This window comes from Cimex lectularius, unplaced genomic scaffold (assembly GCF_000648675.2).
Source record: "Cimex lectularius strain Harlan isolate CLEC.00 unplaced genomic scaffold, Clec_2.1 scaffold46, whole genome shotgun sequence".
Taxonomy (NCBI): domain Eukaryota; kingdom Metazoa; phylum Arthropoda; class Insecta; order Hemiptera; family Cimicidae; genus Cimex; species Cimex lectularius.
The window spans coordinates 1348050-1371625 of NW_019392654.1; the positions used below are offsets into that span (position 1 = coordinate 1348050).

A 23576-nucleotide genomic window follows, 5' to 3' on the forward strand; every position below is an offset into this window, starting at 1 on the left:
TTTTACAACCTGCTGAACCCCATATGCATATATACAACCCATGCTACACCCAACCGAAACCTGGGCCAAATTCAAGTACACAACCAATACTTCTTGTTTTGGGAGCAGAGGAAATGGTGACAACGGTCACAATTTTATTAAATTTTTGCGTTCAATTTTGATCAATTTGCATATACCTTCATCCACAAATTTCTAACAACTTAAAATAATTTTTTCCTAATATTTCAAATAGAAAGAATTCGAATTATGAGAAAAAGACTTAAAAAAACATCGTTTAATCTTGTTAATAATAGATTGTAGATGTAAAGTGATAAAGAGCATGAGCACATAACAAATCCCGAGATCAATTAAACTAATTAATTAGTCGAATAGTTTCTGAAGAGATGCAACAGTTGTGACGTATTTTGATTTTACATAACCTTATAATTGATAAGGTTATTACTTCCTCTGGAATAAACTAAATCCAATTTCAATCGGTCATATAAAAAAAATAATTTAGAAAATTCGCTGTTAGGATGGTTCAGTCGAGTTCCTCTACTGGGCTTTACTGTGCGGTTGTCACAAAAAGAGGTTTATTGTAAACAAATCATTTGTACATTTTATAAAATTATTTAGAGATCATGAGAAGAGGTCTTGTGTGATGTAGGTTTAGAAAAACATTTTCTTTATTGTGACACGATTCGATCTTTATTTAGATCATCTCCAGGGCCTAAAATTTACAAACATTGTTTGGATTATAGAAATACACGTAAGATGTGAAAATGAATTTATACAGTGGTGTACGCAATATAGAAATTTTAGGTATTAGTAATAGTATTTGTACTCATCCAGTATAATCATCAGTACAGATAAGAAAGAATCCTTTATGAATAAGGAAGGACTCAATAATCTTTCTGTTGACCAACTTCGTGTTCTACGTAATCTCAAAATGAAACATGTTCTAGCTAAACTAAGAAAAATGTGAGGAACAGTAGAATGATATAATCATCAGTACAGATGAGAAAGAATCTTTATGAATCAGGAAGGAATCAATAATCTTTCTGTTGACCAACTTCGTGTTCTACGTAGTCTCAAAATTGAACATGATCTAGCTAAACAAAGAAAAATGTGAGGAACAGTAGAATGATAAAATCATCAGTACAGATGAGTAAGAATCTTTATGAATCAGGAATCCAATCTATAATCTTCCTGTTCACCATCTTCTTCTTCTACCTAATCTCACAATGGAACATGTTCTAGTTGAACTAAAAAAACTATGAGAAACAGTAGTAAGAAATAATCATTAGTACAGATAAGAAAAAATCTTTTTAAAAACATAAGGAATCAATAATCTTCCTGTTGGCCATCTTCCTGTTCCACCTAATCGCAAAATGGAACACGTTCTAGTTAAACTAAATTCAATTTTTGAAACAGTAGAGAGATAGAATGATCAGTACGGTGGAGAAAAATCCTTGGAAAATCAGGAAGGAATCTATAATCTTCCTGTTGACCATCTTCTTGTTCTACCTTATCTTTAATTGGTACATGTTCCAGCTAACCTAAATAGAAAAAATATGTGAAATGATAGATATATTATATAGATATATAATTATAAGCATAAGTGAGAAAGAATCCTTTAAAAAATATGAAGGTTAATATTATTCCATAATTTACAAAACAGGCAACTGTAAAACAAATGAAACCTTAGTGATGACATTATGAAATATACGATTTATATTTCAGAGATCAAAATTCAACAAAGTCAATTATAGGCGGTATATTCTGGTTTATACTTTATTATTTGCGGAAATCTACTGATGAAAATTAATGAACTGTTCGGTTTGATCCAATGATCCTGAACTATCATGTTTAGAATAAGTTTTTAAAATCTTAATTCATCTAGACTAGTTCTAGGAAATTTGAATACTTACTCACACATCCGCTTACGTCGAGAAAGACCCATTTCCGTAGACTGCGTGGAATATCCCAGGGGGACGATTAGGGACGCGTTATGGTCCGAGTTTTAAAGAAAAACAAAAAACCTAAAAAAATGTAAAGCAGAATTCTACCAACTTGTTCAGTGGGATTTCTTTTGAGTGGACCCGAGTGCGAAAGTTCTTCGGGAGGGGAGAAAGCTATAAAGGAGACCTGTGGTGGTTGTCAAGGATCATTCCCTGGCTTCTTGCGAAGTGGCTGAACAGAGGGTTGATTTATAAAAGTGGCCATTTTGAAAAGTTTGCCGAACAAAATTCGGATTTTATTTGTTTATCTACTGGCATTGACATGGTGAACGGATTGTTCAGTGGTCGCGGACGTTACAGTGCTGTGGGTCAGAGTGACCGGGTTTACGAGCCGACGACTGAGGCGAATTCAGAGTCCCTCAGCCCGACCCAGGCCGTTTTTGAAAAATATCTGAAAGGAAGATTTAGTCAAGATAGAGCGAAAACGAAATGTAAGTAAAAAAATTATTTTCCTATAAAATTCACTTGCATACCCACATTTTAAAATTTTCTCATTTCTCTTTCTCAGTTCTTTCTCTTTTAAGATTTTGGTTCAGAGAAATAGGAATCCTTCAATAATTTTACTTTTTTTTACAAAAAAAATTCTTTTTCGGGAGCACAACCTTGGTCCTCAACACCATTTCTCCTGAGACCTTTTCATTCTTTTTCGATGGTGCAAGAATTCTCGAACGATTCGTAAACAAATTATCTGCTTGGGTTTTTTATTTCTTTTTTGTTTACTTTTATTTATTTTAGTTTTTCTGATCTCTTTCAAAACAATATCCACTCTCTTGAATCAACTGACAAGTTAAACATTTGTTCTCAAAAATTTTGAAAAATTAAATTTTTAACTAATAACAAATAGTTTAAAAAATTTTAATTTATATAATTAAGAAATAAAACATCATTTGAACACGATAAAGTCGTTTTTATCGTGGTCGATTCCAGTAATTTCAATGCACGCAGAAAAGGTGTCTTACGAAAACAAAACAAAACTGCTGTCGAGCGAATTTATGGGTAAACACTTAACAAGGATAAATTTTAATGTATTCACAACCAGATCATAATTAATTGTTCTTTATTAGCGATTTATTTTAGAGCATATTTATTATCATAAGTATATGATAAATATTGGTATTTTTTATACTTCTTTGCTCAATTTTGCAAATTTATGCAAATTGACTGTTTTAGATTATAAATTTATTGTTATAATTTTTATTTAAATTGTTATAATAATAATGATCGATTTAGATCGTAAGATATAAAATGTATACATTTTATGATAGTAATAAAATTAAATTTCATTTAAAAAGTGAAAAAAATAATAATTTTATACAGTAGTAATGAAAGTTAGGCAACTACCGGCAATGATGCATTCACTCGTGCCCATATCCCTTCTTATCTTTTGAAATCCAACGGTTCTTTTACACGCATTTCTAAACGATCTTAAAAAAATGATAGCGAATTATAATCAAAATATTGTAAAATCTGATAATTTTCAATGACCTTACTAATTTTTTTTAGTTAATTCTGTGTCTAAGGTGGAACTATTCCGCGAGGTCCAAAACTGTCGAAGTATCTCGGTTAAACGGGTTAAAATTACCTGAAAGTTAGATGGTCAAATCAACCAGTACGTAGGGTCTATCTATGATTAATCATCTTCGTTGTTAGGCAACACGCCTCTCACATAGTATATCTTTCTTTCGAAACTATCCTTTTTATCCCTTGGCCAATATTTGGTAATCATCATTGATTGTCAGGATAACTTTCGATATACTACGCACATGAAGGATAATTTGCCACTTTGGATAACAGCCGAAGATATGAGATCAAACCTATGTGTTTTACTTTTGTCATATATTGCTTATGTTTATTGGAGTCAGAAATTGCAATTTATCAATTTTTTAAAGCTTTTGATCCGCGATCTTGATATAAGAATTTCCAGATAATCGTTCGTTAATCACCTATCCTGGATTATAGATTTAGCCTGAATACAAATCTTAAAATCTATCTACATTGGACTTTTTCCTATTTTAATCTTACTATACAATAATAATATTGTTTACATTTTTTTATATGATTAAGCCTAGTTGTTTAGGTCATTTAAACCATTTTTGGGTGATTTTATCTTAAAGTCTCTGGAGGAGTGATGGAGTTCGATTGTTTATGGTCATTTTGGTCTGACCCCTTGTCGTTTCGGCCTGTCGGAAGTCGACCTTTCGCCATCACCAGTGGTGAATTAGGTTTTCTGCTTAGCCGGATCCTTTTATATGTTCGTCGTAAGATGTGTCGGTGTTGTCTTTGTCCGCGCCTCTAATGGATTCAGTCTTTTTATTTTGGTTTGTTCTAGTCGATCTGCTTGTGATCGTACTTTTACTTTTCAACTGACGCTTTGTTAGTATATTTCTTCGTCAGGTTTTAAGATTTGATTGTTTCCCCGTCGTAAAGGACCTTACGTTCTTTCTGTCTTGCATTTTTCTTTTTGTTTGCCCGATCTACTCTTTTCTCCGCATTCCCATGTTATAGAATCAGAAAAAGTTTGCTATTAATAGTCAAGTTTAAAAGCGCACTGCCCAAAATTGGTTCAAAAAGTTTGCTTCTGGCATGATGACCCATCGTCTGGTAGGCTTTCTATCCTGAATGACGATCAATTTCGAACTTGATTCGAGTCAAGAATATCAAGAACTTGCCAGAGGTTGCAGAGAGTATGGCCCAGAAACCTGCTCAGGTTAATTTTTAACCAGGACAACGAAAGACTTCACACAGCCAGACAAAAGGAGGTGATAATGATGTTTGGTTGAGAAGACTAACCACACCCTCGGTAGACTCCGGACCTGGCACCTTTTCATAGCAATGAACAATCGAGAATTCGATAATCGTCAATAGCCGGATAAGCTGAGTTTATTTTCTAAGTCCCGGATCCCGGGTAACGAGAAAGCAGAAAGACTGGCCAGAGGAGGATCCACAAGGCCTCGAACCTATACCTGGGATAACAAAAACAAATATGGAATCCTCTATCGCAGAATGGATCCAAACAAACAAATGGATAAACTCTAGCGGTGCTAGGCGTAGCAAACTATGAAACAACCTTCACCAAGACTGGCAAAATCACTGCTGCAACTGGAGAGAGCTAACCTCAGAGGAGTGATAGTGTTAGGGCCTGTCACTGACATCCGAAAAAATATGGGCATATACAACTAAGATCCCATCTGCAGATTATGTAATGAGGAGGAAGAAACAGCCACCCATATGAGCTTCGAATGCGAAGCAACAGCTCAAGGGAGATTCAACCTAACATACAAAAAACTCTTAGGGAATGAAATCGTAACAGTGACATTCAATGACCTGACACTTCTACGAAGAAGGATCGACTCTATTGCACTGAACTAAGGAACTAGGAAGGTACAATAAACCATCACCATTACCATACCATACCCGGGTCTTAAATCTTTATAAAAAAGGGCCTAACTGAGCTAGTAACTCTTTGGGAGAAGGTCCATAGATGCCGATGGAGGCTATTTCCCCGAATAAAATATTTTTTTAACTAATTTTTATTGTGACAATTAGTAAACCCTTTTAAACTGATACGAACTTCTGGTTACCTGGTGTATATACCGTTTTTGTCTAATGGGTCTTGTAGATTTTTGGTTTTCTTTGTTGTCTTTTATCTTATGGTACGCTTAAATCGCATAGTTATTTTATTACCTTCAAAATTTATTTATTCCTGTTGGTACATAAACGTATTTTGTACATGAACGTTTTTTACTTGCATTAATTGGTACAATCTTTATGTACCAAATGTTTTTCTTTAATAAAAAATTTCTAAAATTTTTTTTTATATTTCAAGGGGGCATAAGTGAAAATATTATGGATGTTTGCAGCATAATGCTCTGACCACATATTTACTCAGTCTGTTCGAAACATGACGTTTTTGTAGTTGTTAACGTTATTGCTGTTATCTAATGATTCGTTACAATTTCTTCCGAGAATTTATGTACGAATTAATGTTGATAGTCGAATTGGGAATGTCAGCCCGAATTAGGAATGAGTTGGCTTAATCTATTAGTGTCTTTTAAAATTGGGCCTTTTGGGCGTTTTATTTCCAAATTCCCACAGTCCTAACGTCATTATAAGGACAATAGTGGTGAGGACGAGTTTTACTTAGTCATTTGTGAATGACGTAGGGCATAGGAAAATTATATAGTACGCCTACTTTTTCGCTTTTAATCAAATAACTCTAAACCTACGTGCATGTTTCCAGTTAATTAATAATCCGTAAATTTTATTTTGATGATAGACGTCCTTCCATTTAACTTTAATTATGTTTTTACATTTGTCTAAAATAGACACAAGGCGAAAACAATTTTTGCCTGGACAATTAATCCAACCGGGAGATTTTCACCAATTTTAGGAATGGAATTAACAGCCCCAGACCGTACAATCAATATGTTTTTGAAAAACAAGAATTAATTATATCCTTTTATTATAAACCGAGTTTCCCACGGGTCAAAACAAATTACAGACGTCAGTGTTATTTAAATAAACATTTGAAATTTCATATTTTACGTCGTGGCTCGGACAAATATGCAACTTCCGACGGTCAATTAATTTCTTGTTACTACATCGGTGCTACGTGGTCGGACAGCAAAGGTAGAAACGTGACGACCTGCGTCCGTACGCAACATGCCCCAGTTGAAATCACGTCTCACAATCTTCGCGCATTGCAATTCGAAAAAAAAGACCCAGGAATAATAAATGCAAACACTACGGCTATTTTTATACTGTATGGTGTCAGAGAAAAACTTATTTATTTTAAAAACGGAAATTTTTGATACTGCCATGCGATCCTGATGTACAAAAATAAAGCAAGGTTGGTGATTAACAACAGGAATAAATTATAAAACGCAGAACCTGAATCTAGAAAAACACCTTTACATTTTTCTAACATCAATTACATCGGGTAGATAAAAATGTTTACTTTGCCGCTCTGGAGAGGAAAAAAAAACCGCTACTTTCAACCATACCGTCCTTCGGGTGGAAAGCCTTGAAACAGGTCCGAAGAAATTAAACGTGCCCTGATTGGAATAATTAGCTCGTCCCTCTAAACGGGACTGGCAATTAAGAAAATGGACCCCTGGACGTGTAACGTCAAAACTGTCGCGTCAACACGTAAATCACATATCAAAAAATTTGCAAAAAAAAAAACCTAAAGGTTTGGCAAGTTTATCAAGATTCAAAAACGGACAACAAAGTGATTAAAATCGAAAAAAATATAATGACGTAATGAGTACAAAAATGTGTTTCCAAGACCTTCCAAGTCCGTGCAACTTCAAAACAGTGCAAAAACCACTAATATATTTAGGAAGTTGTACAACTATGATGCATTTCGTAATTTTCTTGTTTCTCTTTTTTTTTAAAGAGGGCAAAGTTTCCCGGATGTACTAAAGTAAACGTAGACGGTTTAAATTTGAAAAAGACAAGTCAATAAAAAAATTTTGAAACGCCGTATTGTACGTTAATATGAAATACTTTTTGAACTAATCTTATTTTTTTCTGTTAAAATTACTGTAAAATATAAAACAGTTTAGTAAGGACAGCATATAGATAATAATAGCCCTAATTCACAGGTGACTTAACTAAGTACAGCAAGTTTCAGATAATAAATAGATAAATATGCCAAAAATAATAAGTTAATATATGTAGAAACAAATATGTGTGAAATGTTTCGTAAATAGTAACAATTTAGAGTCCGCGGTGGCGGAGCAGTTAGCGCGTCAGACTGGGCTAGTCGGACCCAGCGGTCGTGGGATCGATTCTCACCGTCGCCTCTGGAATTTTTGTCCCTCATGTACGTTTATAACTCAATTCTTTAAAAAAAAATCAGATGATTTATAATACAGTATTTCCTTGATATAAAAAAGAGGAACACAACTTGTTGGTTTTTACTTAAGGATTAATTTTGCAAAGCAAGGTTGGACATGACCATGCAGATGGATGTACAGTATCGCAAATCCGAATTGATTGGGACCGCCCCATTTTCGGATCTCTCGAATAATGCCGAAACAAACAATTGGAGCAGATAAACACACAGGTTGAAAAATAAACTGGAAGTTTTGAAAATGCAGGACAAGGGTAGTAGTGTGATTTAGTCGTTTCGGTTCATTTTGGTCTGCTTAAACTCGAAGTTTTAGCTTCCCGCCATCTTCAATTAATATAGGTTTGAATTAAAGACGTGGAGCCAAGCGCAAAAAACAACACAACATGCGTAGGGGACCGAAGTGATTAGCTAGTCCGACCCCGCAGTCGTGGGTTCGATTCTTACCGTCCCCCCTTGAATTTTTGACCCGTTCCCTTCTCACGAAAAATACGATATACTACATTACTTTCACTTGGCTAAAATAGAAAGCATAAAACCATTTTAAAATACGTGGTATGCGTGGTGGTACGCCGGAGCAGAAAAACACACAGATTGAAAAAATAAGCTGGAAATTTTGAAAATGCAAACAAGGGTTGTAGTGTGATTAAGTCGTTTTGGTTCATTTTGTTCTGCCTAAACCCGCTGTTTTTGGCTTCACGCCATCTTCAGTTAATATAGCGTAGAATTAAGGACGCCAAGAGCAAAATACAATACAGCGTAAGGGACCGAAGTGATTAACGTGTCAGAATCTCGGCTAGTCGGACCGCGCGGTCGTGGGTTCGATTCTTACCGTCGCCCCTTGAATTTTTGAGCCGTTCCCTCCTCCCGAAAAATATGATATAAAACATTATAGCTAAAATAAAAAACATAAAGTCATCTTAAAAAGTATCACAAGCTCCAAAGATACTAATTTATGTTTGCCTTAAATGTTCTGTTTAAAGTGTTGGATATAGCGACCACTTTTTTAAGAGTATTCGGACCGAGTAAAGTGATCAAATTCCCACAGACTTAACGTAAAACCTACTTAATTTAAAGTATAGCCAATACATATTAAATAATACCTCGAGCTTTGTTTATGTACATTGACTTTTTTTTACTCTAGAAACGAAAACTGGACGGATAAGTTGATTAGTTGAGTATCCCTCCATTAGCGATCAAGAAAGTTTGTCTTTTATCTAAAATGAGTATAGGTCAATATTTTCTCTCCAATTTTGGAACATAAAGCTAAAAGTTGGAGCCGTAACAACGGATTCAACTTCTGTCATAGGAAAACTCAAGCTAGATTGATAGAGATAGACATAGAGATAGATAGATGGTTAGATAGATAAATAGATAGGTAGTATAGTGAGTGAGAGAGAAGAAGAAGAAGTTGAAGATAAGAAGAGGGTAAAAAAATATTTCAATTTTACCTGCGAAGCTTTCGACTTATTTAAAGGTCATCATCAGGACGCGGGATCATCAAAAGAATCTTAAAGAAGTCTACAAATTGACATAATTAAGTTTTTAAAAAAGGTTTTCAAATATCTTTGATGTTAGACTCAGTCCTAACGTTACCAAGGACTGTAACACTATTGACAGTGACAGGACTGAGCTAAAAACTTAATTATGTCAATTTGTAGAGATGTTTAAGACTGTTTTTCCTTGATGATGACCTTAAAATAAGTCGAAAGTTGGCACATAACAATTGAATTTGTTTTTTTCATCCAGACCATACCGATATCCAGTCTAACAGGTTCTACTGGTCTTGCTCCACGAGTCTTTTTTTGTTAGATGACGTTCGTGGTTGCGGAGGATGAGCAGGGTTGTTACGTAGAAGAGGATTTGGGTTTTCAGCCTGGTAACAATACAGATGAAATCAGCTACCGTGTGTCTAGGTCAGCAAGGAGTTTTTTACAAACCAAAGGGCTTTTGTGATAGTAAGTGGGGACAGTACCCTCCTCGTAGGTACTGGTACAAGATGATATCCTCAATACTATGGATCTGTTGCACACAGGTGTGTACATGAATCGAAATAGTGCAGGAACCGCTAACCTAGTGAAAAGTTCTGGTTGTAAGAGACACTTCAAAAATAAGGGGCAGTTTGTTAGATTACACCGCTTACCAGTTTTATGTATCACGATGGTCGCATATTTTCAGTTTGGGAAATAGCCTAACCCCGGTATAGCATAGTAAAACGGACACTTCTAAAAACCAAGCATCCCACATGATCGGACAATTACTAGTACAACTCCCTGACTTTCATATCTTATAAAGGGCCTGACCCTCAGCTACCAGAGTTTTCCGCTATATCTGATCGCCATCTTCTTAGCCCTAAAGGCTCCAATTTCTCATACCAACCATCTAAGTCGTGGTCTACTGCGGTCTGCTCCTCCAAGGTGTACATACGATTCAAGTTTGGGGCCTCTTGTTTTGCATATGTCCAAGGACCATTATTAAGAAGAGTATTGCTAGTAATCCTGTTACGCTTATGAACGGGGGAAAAATAGTTTATAAGCAGAATTGCACGAATTCCATCCACGTATGGCCCTTAATCCTCGTCCTTGTTGTATTTGTCAGTTGCATATAATTTTTCACGTACTGGCTACGTTCATTACTATGTGTCAAAATTAAGATTATTTGGCCAATTGGAGGTTTGGCATATTCAAGCTATGATGGTGAGCCATATTCTGAGTGGCCAGCTTAAGTAGTTTTTGGTATTATTGATTTTTTTTTTGCATAAGGTTTATTTTACTTCATCAATCTCATTAGATATGTTCTGAATACTGCCGATGTAAAATATACATATATATCTGGATTTAAAAAAATCAAATTTATGGTAATTTGTAGTACGAGTACAAAAAAGTAAAGTACTATTTTCTATGCAAACGTATTAGTCATTTTGCATAAAAAATTGATTTTAATGTATAATGCAATGAAAGTTTACTTGCTTATCGCTTTTTAATTTTAAGTTTTTTTTAAAGAGTTAATTGGGTCAAGATTTTTCTCTTTGCGTAATTGCTCCATTGCAGATCAAATTCCATACGTTTTTTAAAACGATTAAAACGTCTCTCTGTCTCTCTCTCACATACTCTCTCTCTCTCTCTCTCTCTCTCTCTCTCTCTCTCTCTCTCTCAATCTTTCTCTCCCTCTCTCTTCCTCAAATGATTATGCATTTTAAACGAAAACCTGGGAAACTAGTTTGATTCTGACGTCAACGGGGCAAGAAAAAGTTCAATAAAAAAATAATAAAGAATTTTTGGCTACCACTGCCCCCAAAAAGTCAAGGCAAGCGAGATCAAAATCGTTCATTCAGTTTATCCTTCAGACGACTTTTTTTATTTTTTTTAAATAAAAATCAAATTGAGGAAAATATATGTAAAATAAATAATCCCGTCAAAGCCCGTTGCATTTTAATGGAGAAAATTATGAAACAAGTTGTAAAATATTTTGACCCCTTGTACGTGACACCCAACGAGTAGTTAAGCCCATTGTACGACTTACTTTTATTTTACTATTTGTAATATACATATTCTTTTCTGTCATATCAATCATATTTGTAAGATGTAATTGGCCCAGACGTCGAATCAAATTTTTTGAACTTTTTGTTCATATTTGGTAAGCACGATCTAGGCCACTGAATGTGTTTTTATGAAAGTTAGCAATAATAAAACAAATTTGTTAATATTTTTTTATTATGATTGTTTACTCTCAGTAAGGATAGGTATAATTTATANATATATATATATCCTCGCTGGAGTGGTCTGCCAGGCGAGGTTTATGAGAGGCATGTGAAACTTGAAGGATACATCCATTAGTGCCGGCTCCGTTGAAGTATTTTCCGGAATTCATATTATAACAGAGGTCATTTGACCTTAAGTAAGTAATTCCTGTCATGTATGAGGGCTTAACGTTCAACTACCCGTTGGGTGTCACGGACTAGGGGTCAAAATCACTGAATACACTTTTAGCAAATTGCACTCATTTAAAATTCCATGGTCTTTCGGGATTCGATCCCGGAACCGCTAGCGAGGCAAACACGCAGGTACATTTATATGTTGGTCTCTTGAATACAAGTGAAAAATAATCTGAAGTGGCGGATCTTTATGAGAGGCATGTAAGGAATACGTCCATTAAGTACCGGCTCCATTGAAGTATTTCTAGGAATTCATCACAGTATGACAGAGGTCATTTGACCATCCTGTGCTATAGGAGGGCTTAACGTTTAACTTACCCGTTGATCAATCAAAATCAATTAATGTACTTTTTCAAAATTATACTCACTAAAAACTCCATGGGGTATGGGAGGGGTTCGAACCCGGAATCGTGGCAAATACCAAGGAATATTTATATTTTTATATCAATATCTGAAGTTACGGAGAGGCATGTGAAAATGAAGGATACGTCCATTTAGTTCATGCTATGTTGAAGTTTTTCGCAGAATTCATTGGGTCATCACAGTATGACACAGGTCAACTGACCATAATGAGGTATAATTGATGATACTTATTAAACTGTGATCATTAGTCTTTTGTGGATAACACTCGGTTTTTACGTTTGACCAGGTGGATCAACTTCATCTCTAAACGTCTCTAAAAAATGTTGACAGGAAATAGTACAATTACGAGTCTGAACATCTGCTTACTCATCGTCCCATGACTTTCAATTTTCTTTCGCGTTATTCCCTAGAAAGAGAATTTATTGNGAAATTATTTTGATTAAAGAACATTGCTTTAAAGTAACTAGTTTCTTTTTTTTTGTTTAATACCAAAATCCTGCATTATTTTCCGGACAACCCAATATAATCTCTGTAACCGTATCTGTAACCGACGTCATTACAGTAACACTTTTTATTTAAATCTTCCAAATTAAAATTTTTAAATTTGTTAATAATATGAATCTGTAATGTGGTCGATTACCGATCATCGTGTTATATCCTCGTTAACGTCCAAATTGCATGTTCATCAACCCTCTTAGAAAAACCACAAAAGACGAATGAAGATTTTCCTTATAATTAATTAATCTTTATGTAAGGTATCGGTTGAGATAAAAAAGTCAGTGTCACGAGCGGGATTCGAACTAAACATTTTATCTCAACCAATACCTTACATAAAGATTAATTAATTGAAAAAAGTTATTCGGTCAATCGGACCAACTCTAATGAATTTTATAAGTAAAATTAAGCATATCTTCAAGAAAGCTCTCCGTGGCCATTTCATTTGTCGCCGAGAAACAAATAGATTACACATTTGAAAAATGGCAAAAAGGAGGGAAAATTCGAAAGGTGGGGTTGAAATGGGAAGTTGGTGTGCGAGTGGATCGAAGTCATGCTAGCTCAAGTGGTAGAATAGCCGAGGGTCGTGGGTTCGAATCCCGCTCGTGACACTGACTTTTTTATCTCAACACATATCTTACATAAAGATTAATTAATTGAAAAACGTTATTCGTTCAATCGGGCCACGAACTCTAATGAATTTTCCTTACAGGTTGAAGACGAACCCTTCATGTCATAAATATCAATACTACCACATTCGATTATTTTTTAAGCAATAATTTATTGGACTGATCGACAGTTGCTCGTTAGCGAACATTTTGGGTTGGTCCCTGGGTTGGTCGGACACACTGAAGATGGCGAAATACCGAAACGTGTCTGACCTAGCTAGAAAGTATATCTCGACCAAATTTCAGCTCCATAACTCCGCAGAAAACATGGAGAAATCTTACGATAAATCGTGTGATACCTCCTGTGATCTGAGGTGAGATGACTTCAAATTTTAAGCTTACCGATCATCTTGTACTTTATATATTTTTAACAAACCAAAAACTAATGAAATAATTTATTTAGTGACCTTGAAACTATCCAAAAAAACAATGATTTTCATAGAAATTCGATTTTGAACAAAACATTATTTGATTCTCAAAAAAACTAAATTTCTTCTTTAGCCATGAAATTCTTCTTTAAATTTAAATTTCTTATAATATACATATATCTCCCTTTCGCGTGTTTTTCTGTTTCAAAGGTAGTCAAAATCCTAAAATATTATATTAGAGGTGTTATAACAATCCAGGAATGCCCACATGGCGTGATAGATTTCAATAACAAAATATGCTTTCACAATCGCTGACATACTGTAAATAAATGTAACTTGTAACTGGTTATCATGGTTTTGTCGAGGAAATGCCCTAAGGTCCAGATCCCTGATAAGATAGAAGTCAGTTCGAAATAATCCACGGGTTTAAATTTAAACCGGCTCGTGAAGGCGAGCCGATTCCGGAATGGGCAACCCTGGAAAATTGGAACAGAGTCTAAAACGGAAACTGCTTCATGGGGAAACCGACAAATTCACGGTTAGGCTCTTTTCTCCATGTCTGACCTTGGTTCTACTTGCATGTTGGGGGCCTTTTAGTTGAGTAAGGTTTGAACCTGTTTAACGGCCGAAATAGAAAGCGGCTGAACGTGAAGACGAGGTATCTCGATGATGTCGTAACACCTCCTAAACATGGTATCCCTCTCCGGGTAACCACGTTTTTAAGGCGATCCCCGGTCTTTTTGGTCTGTTTGGGATCAACGGATTTCAAACCTGTGACGAAAATATGTCAAATTCTTTTGTGTCAATATGTGTTAAATCAATAGTTAGTATTCAATGCTCGTTGGTACAATCAATGTTCTCATTAAGCCGCCCATTTTGAACTACTCGTTTCACATTTGACCTCAAGAAAACCATATTGTTAACGTTGTGGCTTTATCTGAAATCATACTTACAGATCATCATAAACTTAAACTCCCTGGTTTTGCTGTTTTTAGGTCTGATTCTGGCCGAGGAGTTTCCCTCCTTATAAAAAATTATATAATTCATTCAAAGTGAAACTTACTAAACTTAAAAACCTAATTACTGTTGGTATAATTATTAAATTTGACTGTACACTAGCTACCCCTAAAGAGATAAAATTAACTGTGAAAAAATATGAAAAATAAAAAAGCTCCTGGAGATGATAACCTAACACTCATCCTTGTCAAAAATCTCTCGAATAAAGCATTCATTTATCTTACCATACCAATCACTAACACTTGCTCATTTTCCATCTTTCTTGAAAATAGCAAAAGTCATGCCTATCCCTAAACCTAATAAGTACTGTAAAGTTTCGGCACGTTTAATTTGAAAATGACATGCTTTGCCAATTTGGCTCTAGGTCCATTCAGAGTGATGGATATGAGCCTCCATAATTATTCGGAAATCGTGAAATGCGATCTGGTGTGACGTAGGTTTCTGAAAAACATTTTCTTGATCGTGCCAACGTTTCGACTTTATTGAGATCATCTTCAGTGCTTGGGATTTACAAACATTGTTTAAATTTAACAAATACATGTAGGATGTGCAAAAAAGTAAATTTATATAATGCAAAAAAAAAACATTTTTTTAAATTATATTCAATCAAAGTATTTCTACTCACTCAAAGTGTTTGTTTTCTGCGTAAGTGTCTCATACTTTCATTGATTGAATATAATTTAAAAAAATGTTTTTTTACATTGTATAATTTCACTTTTTTCCACATCCTACATGTATTTGTTAAATTTAAACAATGTTTGTAAATCCCAAGCCCTGAAGATGATCTCAATAAAGATCGAAACGTCGGCACGATAAAGAAAATGTTTTTCCAAAACCTAACACCAGACCGCATCTCACGATCTCCAATCATTAACTAACGGTCACTAAACACCACACATTAAAATTAAAGTATACATCTATTTTCTTTCAATTATTATACATGAATTTATTTAATATTAATTTACTAATAACTTAATTAAATAAAAATTATACCAATGTTAACTGCATCGCATGTATTCACTATATATGTATATCATATATTATACAACGAAAACTAAAACTAAAATAAAAACGAAACAACACCTTTAACTAAAAATTATTCAATCAATGAAATTAGCTTAATATTTACACGGCTCTCTACTAAAGTTTAACAGTTCCTTCCAGTCCCACTGCAATTTAAATACAACATCAATTAGAACATTTCTCAGTTTATTATATTGTAAGTCCCAGCTTCGTATAAGTAAATAGGTAGTATGTTTGCAACATTGTTCGAAGAATGTATTTTTACAGCAACATAATCACCTAATTTCTTTAAGTCGTGAGGAGCGGTCAAGAAAACTGTCACGACTTGGACAAATTATGAAACAACAGGTCACTAAGAAACACACATAATCATCTAATGTAGCAAAGGTTAACTATAATAGTTTTTACCACGTTATTTTTGATATCATATAGACTTCCTCCAGCTGGACCTGCCTTGTGTATTCTTGTTGCAGTAACGTATCTAGTATTAAATTCTTAAAACAATGAAGGGGTTTTGCAACATGTGTCAATGAATGTTTCACTTCTGCAGTCCTTATACGTTATACGCCACTATTTTCAACATACCAATTTTCTTAAGTTATCTGGGTGTTTGCTATGGGAAAGCTTCGACGTTTCCTCTGGACGATGTTGTTCCCATCTTCATATCTTTCACTGATTCTGAATCCATTATTTTCGGCTTCTTTACCATGTTCCTTTTTTTCTGTAGGTCCTTGCTTGGCGAGATCGAATATTGTCTTTTGAAGGCTGCAGGGATGGATGTGGGTACTCTTATTTGAAGTTTATCGTAACGCGCGAATTTCCTTGCACGACGCGCATCTTTCACTTTGAGCTGTTTTCTAATTTGTTAGACCTAGCTGGGAAAACATTCCGAATCGATATTTCTGTGTTTTTACGTACTTGGCGTTTCGAAGATTAACAGCTTAGTACGATATGCGGTTAACCCTAAAAGTACGGGCTAGTTTTATTTTCAACGTTTTTGCCAATTCTTCGTGCAAAGTCGACATCGGAAATAATTAAGCTTTTACGATTAGTCAAGATTTCCACGATATATTTCTCTAGTAGATTTTAAATATATGATTTAATGACAGCCAGGAAAAGTTAACGTATAGTAGCTATCACACCGCCATCTGCGGGCCTGGAAGTGTTGTTAAACCTCCCAACAATTCGTATTTTAACCAAAGAGGAGCCAGAGCAGCAGCCCACAGTCTCATAAATGGACAACCATCTGCAAGGATATGTCGTGTAAATGAACAATGGAAACTGAGGGAAGAGATACAGGCAGATGCCATGTTAGGCCTGCCAATTGATTCAAGTACTCCAAAATACAATTTTATTAAAAAGAACAATGCATTGATACCAGAACGGGTACGGCAGACGAATGGGCCAAAGGAACACAGCTAAAGGCAAACTCCTACTGGTATACTGACGGCTTCAAAACCGACAAGGGTATGGGAGCTGTAGTCTTAGGGATGAATCCAAAGACCGAAATAAAGGTCCTAGCACTAAAAGTCCTAGCCTCATGCGAAGTGAAGGAAAGAGCATTTGGAACTGCATAGAGGGACTGACGGAAGGCAGTCAAACTAATGACCTGACCTTGGCATGGATCCCTGGGCACTCAGGTCATAGAGGCAACGAAAATTTTGACATATTGGTCAAAGATGGTGCCAACATGGACTCTCTTGGTCCTGAACCCTACTGTGGCTTAGCATCCTGCCACAAAAGAGGACACGTCTTAAAATAGATTCTTGATGAGTCCAAAACCTGGTGGAAAAATACTACAGGCATGGGACACGCAAAGAGATTCATAGAAAGATCGTATGCAAAACTTAAAAAATAATTACTGGAAGGCAATCACAACCGAACCTGGATTCTGGTTGGACTCCTGACAGGACAGATGTTCCCATCTTTACTCATGAGCGTTGAGACCCGTGAGGATCTTTTACGTCCGGACATATCCCCAAGGGGACTTCTCAGACGCCTGGTGCCCCCGAAGGACCACCAGGAAGATTTTACATGCATGGACTTGTCACATCCCTTGGCTAGCGAGGTAGTGCAATACTAGCCAAGTTCAGAAGTGCCCCGAAAAGGGCACATCCATACATGTGCCTTGAAAAAGGCAGTTTTGTGGTTTCCAGCATAGCCTCTCGGCTATGCCTTTCACCACCCCCGGAGAGATAGAGAAGGCACTCTATCTCCGGCTCCGGTTGGCCGGTACCCTCCAGCTAAGGTACAAGTTATTTGCAAACCACGACCACCACGAATCCAACCTCATTTAGCAGAGCCGCTTGGTTGCTCTACTCCCGTGGTTCAGTTTTATTTTTAAGGTGGGACTGATGGCCCACCCGGGAGATCTTGCGAACTCCCTACTGATGCACCCGTTGCCTGAGGGGTGCGGGTTCAGTAACCCAGGAACCCCCTGCCAAAGCAGAGGGGGGGAAGGAAAGGAAAATGGCAAGGGTAAGGAAGGGTAGGGAAGGTAAGGGGACTTTGCCTCCATCATTGGTTACCCTTAGGGACCGGGGTTGATGGTTGCCTAGGCCCATAGGGACGGTAACCCTATGGGATGTCCTGAGAGGACATTGCCACTTAAGAAAGCACATGCACCGGATAGTAGTAAAACAGAAGAAACACTGTGCAGATACTGCCAGGAAGAGGAGGAGACCGCAGAACACATTTTATGTTTTTGTGAAGGTCTATGTAGGTTCACCACCTTGTAACTAGGACAGGAAAAACCGCAAGCAAGATCCTACACTAAAGAGCCGCTGGCAACGCTATGGAGGCTCATGAACATCCTGAAGCTGGCCAGTGAGATAAAAAAACAGGGGAGCAAAATAAATCTATTGAGGTCAAGTAGCAGAAGGCCTTGTGGCCTCCTCTTTTTTCCCTATCCCCTACCCCTATAGTAGTTATGGAAACAATTGTAACACGTTTTGGTTAAAAAACTGACTGTAGCTGGTGGGAAAATACCACCTACTTCAAGATGCACTCCCCAGTTTAAATTGGTCGAGTCAAATTACCTGCTAAGGGGTAAAGTTGTTCAGATTAAAAAAAAATGTATTTGAAGGGCTTGCAAGAAGTGCAAACTTTCACGAACTGTAGATACGTTTAAATTATAAAGTTAACTATGAATAAAAATTGTAAGGAATATAAATAGCTTATTTTCAAAGTTCAAGAGGCGCTCAATTATCAACCCGAGCTGACAAGTCTATAAATGTTCTTTATGCAATTTAAATAAAATGGAAAACACTTTCCAGCCGAGTGCCCCATAAGCAACAAAGATTATATTTCCTTACAAAGATTAACTTGCAGTTTATGTTGTTATTTCTTTAATTCATGGTAATAATTGGAAGGATTTGGTTCTGTTTACAAAAGCATCTTTACTATATAGAAACATGATGGTAAAACAATTTAATTATTAATCTGCTATTTTTCTTTCATTGAGGTTTTTTTGTTACTTTTCTATAATCCACTCTGTTTATTTTTATGTTTCCGTTTAGTTTTCTTTTTTCTTTCCTTAATTGTTAGTTTTTTTAATAGTTAAGTTTTTGAAGACTGGCAGACGTATGAAGAATCTAAGCTGTTAAGAAAAAAAGGAGTACGATTTTATATTGTATTTTGTGTAATTTTCTTTTTTTCTATAAATATTTTTAATTATGATTGCAATTGTTTTTTTGTTTTTTTTTTGTTTTTTTTTTCTTACGAGTCTCACAATAGCAGAGGTTATATCAACCCTCGGGGTGCCAGTGTTTTTGAAAAAAATCCCATTTGTAAGTATGTCGGGTTCGAATGCAGGGCCGCTGGATTCGAACCCGCGACCTTTACCTTACAGTAATGAGCGCCGTGTCAACGCCTAAACCGTTGCGGCCACCGACGACCCCTTATTACCGTATTACAGATGTGATAGTAGATGTTAAATCTGTCCGTTAGTCGATTTGTTATGTATAGTATGAGGTTGAATATTCTTATTGTCTTTTTTATTTATTGAACTCATGTACCTCCAATGGAGGAGGTTCTCCATGTGTTCAATGCCTTTATTGCTTTGTGCAAGGCCTAGGATTGTTTTTTTAAATATATTTTCCCTTAAACAATTTTAGGTTTAACGTATATTTTGGCCCCCTGAAGTCAACTGAATACAACTATGTAAACAAACACTTTGATCAAAAATTATATGGAATAAAATTCATACATAAATACATTAAAAAAACAGATTAAACAAATATATATATTACTGTATAGAGAAAATTTTCAACGATTTTTTAAATAGAGTAATCTTAAGCAACTATAGATCAAATAGATGCATGATGAAAGTTGTCTGTGCTACAGCAATCTAAACATTGACTACATAATGTTAAACATTCTTATTGATTGAGTTATTGAAAAATAACATCCAGAAGATAGCAGAAATAAAAACTAACTGAAAAAACTAAGCAATAGTTTTTTTTTGTTTTTTTTTAATGTAAATGAAAAACGTCATTCATTCCAATTACCGTGGTAAAAATGTGTCAAAAGATGTTAAATCTGTCTGATTAAACAAACAGAAATATTACCGTGTAGAGAAAAATTTTCAACGATTTTTTTAAATAGAGCAATCTCAAGCAATAGATGCATGATGGAAGTTGTCTGTGCTACAGCAGTCTACACATGACTACATAATGTTAAACATTCTTATTGATTGAGTTATTGAAAAATAATGTCCAGAGGATCGCAGAAATAAAAGCTAAGCAATAGTATTTTTATTTATTTATTTTTAATGACAGCAAAACTTGATTTTATTGACTATTTTTTTGGAAGTAAAGGAGCAATAAATAAATGAAAATTACCCTCGTTTTAAACGTTTGCAATAATAAGCATGTTGTTATTTGGATATCCTTTAGAATGGTTGATAACGGTGTTAATATTTACATTAGATGATCTTAACCTTCATCGCCTGCGAGCCTGCCCGTTCATGAACAAGGCTGTTTTCACTTTCCATGATCCTTCAATTTGAAATGGATGATTTTGAACAAAGTAAGTGAACGTTATTGCTTTCCCCAGGTTCCGTTGTTCCCAAATAAATTTATAAAATTTTTACTCAAGACTGATTACAACCGCGATCTTTTCAATTTTCGATTTGATGAAATGTTCTTTTTTTACGACAAAGGAATTTGCGACATCCTCTTTGATTCCTGGTTATCTAGTTTTACAAGGACCTTTCGGGGACTTTCCTTAAAAGTCAGAGCTAAAATTAAGCCTTATCCGAAAAATAATTCCAATTCAATTCTGCATCTCATCAAAAACAGAATAATAAATAAATCGTAATCAAATGTCAAACTTTTCCGGAAAAAATAATAATCGTACATCTGGCTTTATGATGTTTTAAGCTCGACTTACTCACCTTTTGAACATTGACCTTATCCACTTGTCATTAGCATCGCTAAGCTTCGCACGCCCCTTTACTTTCACATCGTGAGGGCATCTTTTTGTAGAAAAGGCCGGGAAGGATCGGATAATTCACACACCCTTTTGTTCACAATGCCTATGGAGAATCATAATCAGGGTTTTGTGCCAACAGCGGATATAAAAACCTCAGGTCAAAAAAAGTCAAGGATTTATTTCGTAAAGCGTATTATTATCAAATACTTAATAATCATGAGTTTGATCGTTATATTCATTTTTTCGTAAGATCCTTGTTTACTATCTTTCCTTGTCAATAAAACTTTATTAAGCTTTAAGGTTTTAAGGACGAGAGTAGTTTTTTTAGGTATATTCCTTTCACAACAAAAGATTTAAATAATAGCCAAAATTTTAAAAACAATAAATAACTATATTACTACAATAGTCTTGCTAATCAGTTTCGGTCGGCGATGAACTTTCTTCCTGGCCCATTCCAAACTGCCAATTTTTCGTTGCATTTCCAGGTCTGCCTGGTGATGGATCAGTTGGGTCATTTCTGATGATGATGAAAATACCAGGAAGTCGGGGATACTTGTTCTCCAAACACTGCAGTCTTTTTGCTTATTGATTCTTTAACCTAGAAGGTTAGTTCAGTTCAACTGAGTCGATCTTTCTTTCAAAAAGTAGTAGGCCGTCGACTGTCATTGCTGCAATTCTTTCACCCGGGTCATCTTGGTACACTAGGTAATGGTGAGGTCGCCGAAATGATCCTGTAGCTTGGTCGTTTTCGATTCTTACTGTTTTGGTCTGCCAGACGATTTTGCTATCTTGGTTGGTTTGTCGGGACGCTATAGATATATATAGGGTGAGATGATGATGATGACCATGCCAACTGCCAAACTGCCGTTTTTTCGATGCATTTGCATCCAAACATTGTGTGGTCTGCCTGGTGATGAACCTTTTTGGATTGATGTCGATGAAAATACTAGGAAGTCGGAGTTTCTTGTTCTCCAAACACTGCAGTCTTTTTGCTTATNAGGGCTCAAAGTGTACAAAATGGCACTCTCAACACGTCACGCAAGAATGGCACAATTACACAGAAGACAAACACTTTGAGCCCTGAAGATGATCTCAATAATGATCGAAACGTTGGCACGATAAAGAAAATGTTTTTCTGAAACCTAAATCACACCAGACCGCATCTCACGATAAAGAAAATGTTTTTCTGAAACCTAAATCACACCAGACCGCATCTCACGATTTCTGAATAATTACTTTTTATCAACTAATAAGGAAATACTTTCAAATTGTAAAGAAATAAGGCGGTTTTCTTATTTATTAATAATTAATTAATTTAATTGTTTAGTTTTCTGCAAAAATGAACCAAAAACGAGCCATTTGATGTGTTTAATTTCATTTATGATGTAATGAAATAAACTGATTTTATTTCGAACGATTTTTGTATATTATCCATTTTTAATCATATAAGACTTCGTGTTTATTTTTATTTAGTTGATTCGCGCGTTATTTTTGGTCATTACGTTTATAATAAGAGTGTCATGATAATTTTAATTTAGAAGATACCTTACTTATGTATGTGTTTGTTTTATTTTTGTATGTCTTATGTTTTTATATATTGGCCAGATTCCATGTTAATGTAGTTTCAGTATTCATATTTTGAGAGGAAAAGGGAGCGTGAAAGAAAATTCCAGGGTGGACGGTTGGAATCGAACCCACGACTGCGGGGTAGAGACGAGAGTCTTATCACGCTTAATCACTCCGCTACCGGCTACTTTATGATGTGTTGTATTTTGCCCTTGGCTTCACGTCTTTAATTCTAACCTATATTAACTGAAGATGGCGTGAAGCTAAAACTTCGAGTTTAAGCAGACCAAAATGAACTGAAACGACTTATCCACACTACTACCCTTGCCCTGTATTTTCAAAACTTCCAGCTTATTTTTCAACCTGTGTATTTATCTCGTGTACCACCTTTTACTGTTTGCTTCGGCATTATTCAGAAAATGGTGCGATCCCAATCATTCGGATATGAGGTACTGCAACCGTCCAACCCTGCTTTGCAAAATTAATCCTTAAGTACAAACAAACAAGTTGTGTTCTTCTTATTTATAGTGCTATTTTCAAGTAGTTCAATAAATTGTAATTAAACTATTTGAAAATAGCACAGGATGCTGAAACGCCATAGGTGGAAAATTTCTTTAACCACCTTCAAAACAAATCTATAAATATGAAGAATAAAACTATCCATAAAAAGGAAAAAAAGAAGGACATCGCAAACAAAAAAGGATTATAAACAAACAACTTAATGAAAATAAATATCAAGAAGATACTGTATTATAAATAATTTTTTTTTAAGAATTTCGTTATAAAGGTACATTAAGTAAATGCTACAAATTGAGACATAGTTCTTTGAATACTGATCGGCTTGTTCTCTCATTT

General features: G+C 35.4%; 1 protein-coding gene across 2 annotated transcripts in view; it reads left to right on the plus strand.

Moving 5' to 3' along the window:
- The first annotated feature begins 2142 nt into the window (after positions 1 to 2142).
- The window catches only part of LOC106669455 (scavenger receptor class B member 1-like), a 34009-nt gene continuing 12575 nt past the window's right edge, over positions 2143 to 23576 (plus strand). The window contains exon 1 of one of the 2 annotated variants that reach the window (XM_014398951.2): positions 2143 to 2431. In XM_014398951.2, coding sequence (XP_014254437.1) covers positions 2263 to 2431 — 169 coding nt within the window. In that variant the 5' untranslated portion in view covers positions 2143 to 2262. Of the gene's footprint in view, positions 2432 to 20651; positions 20751 to 23576 lie in introns of those variants that run through there. The other variant, XM_014398960.2, reaches the window with a different exon arrangement.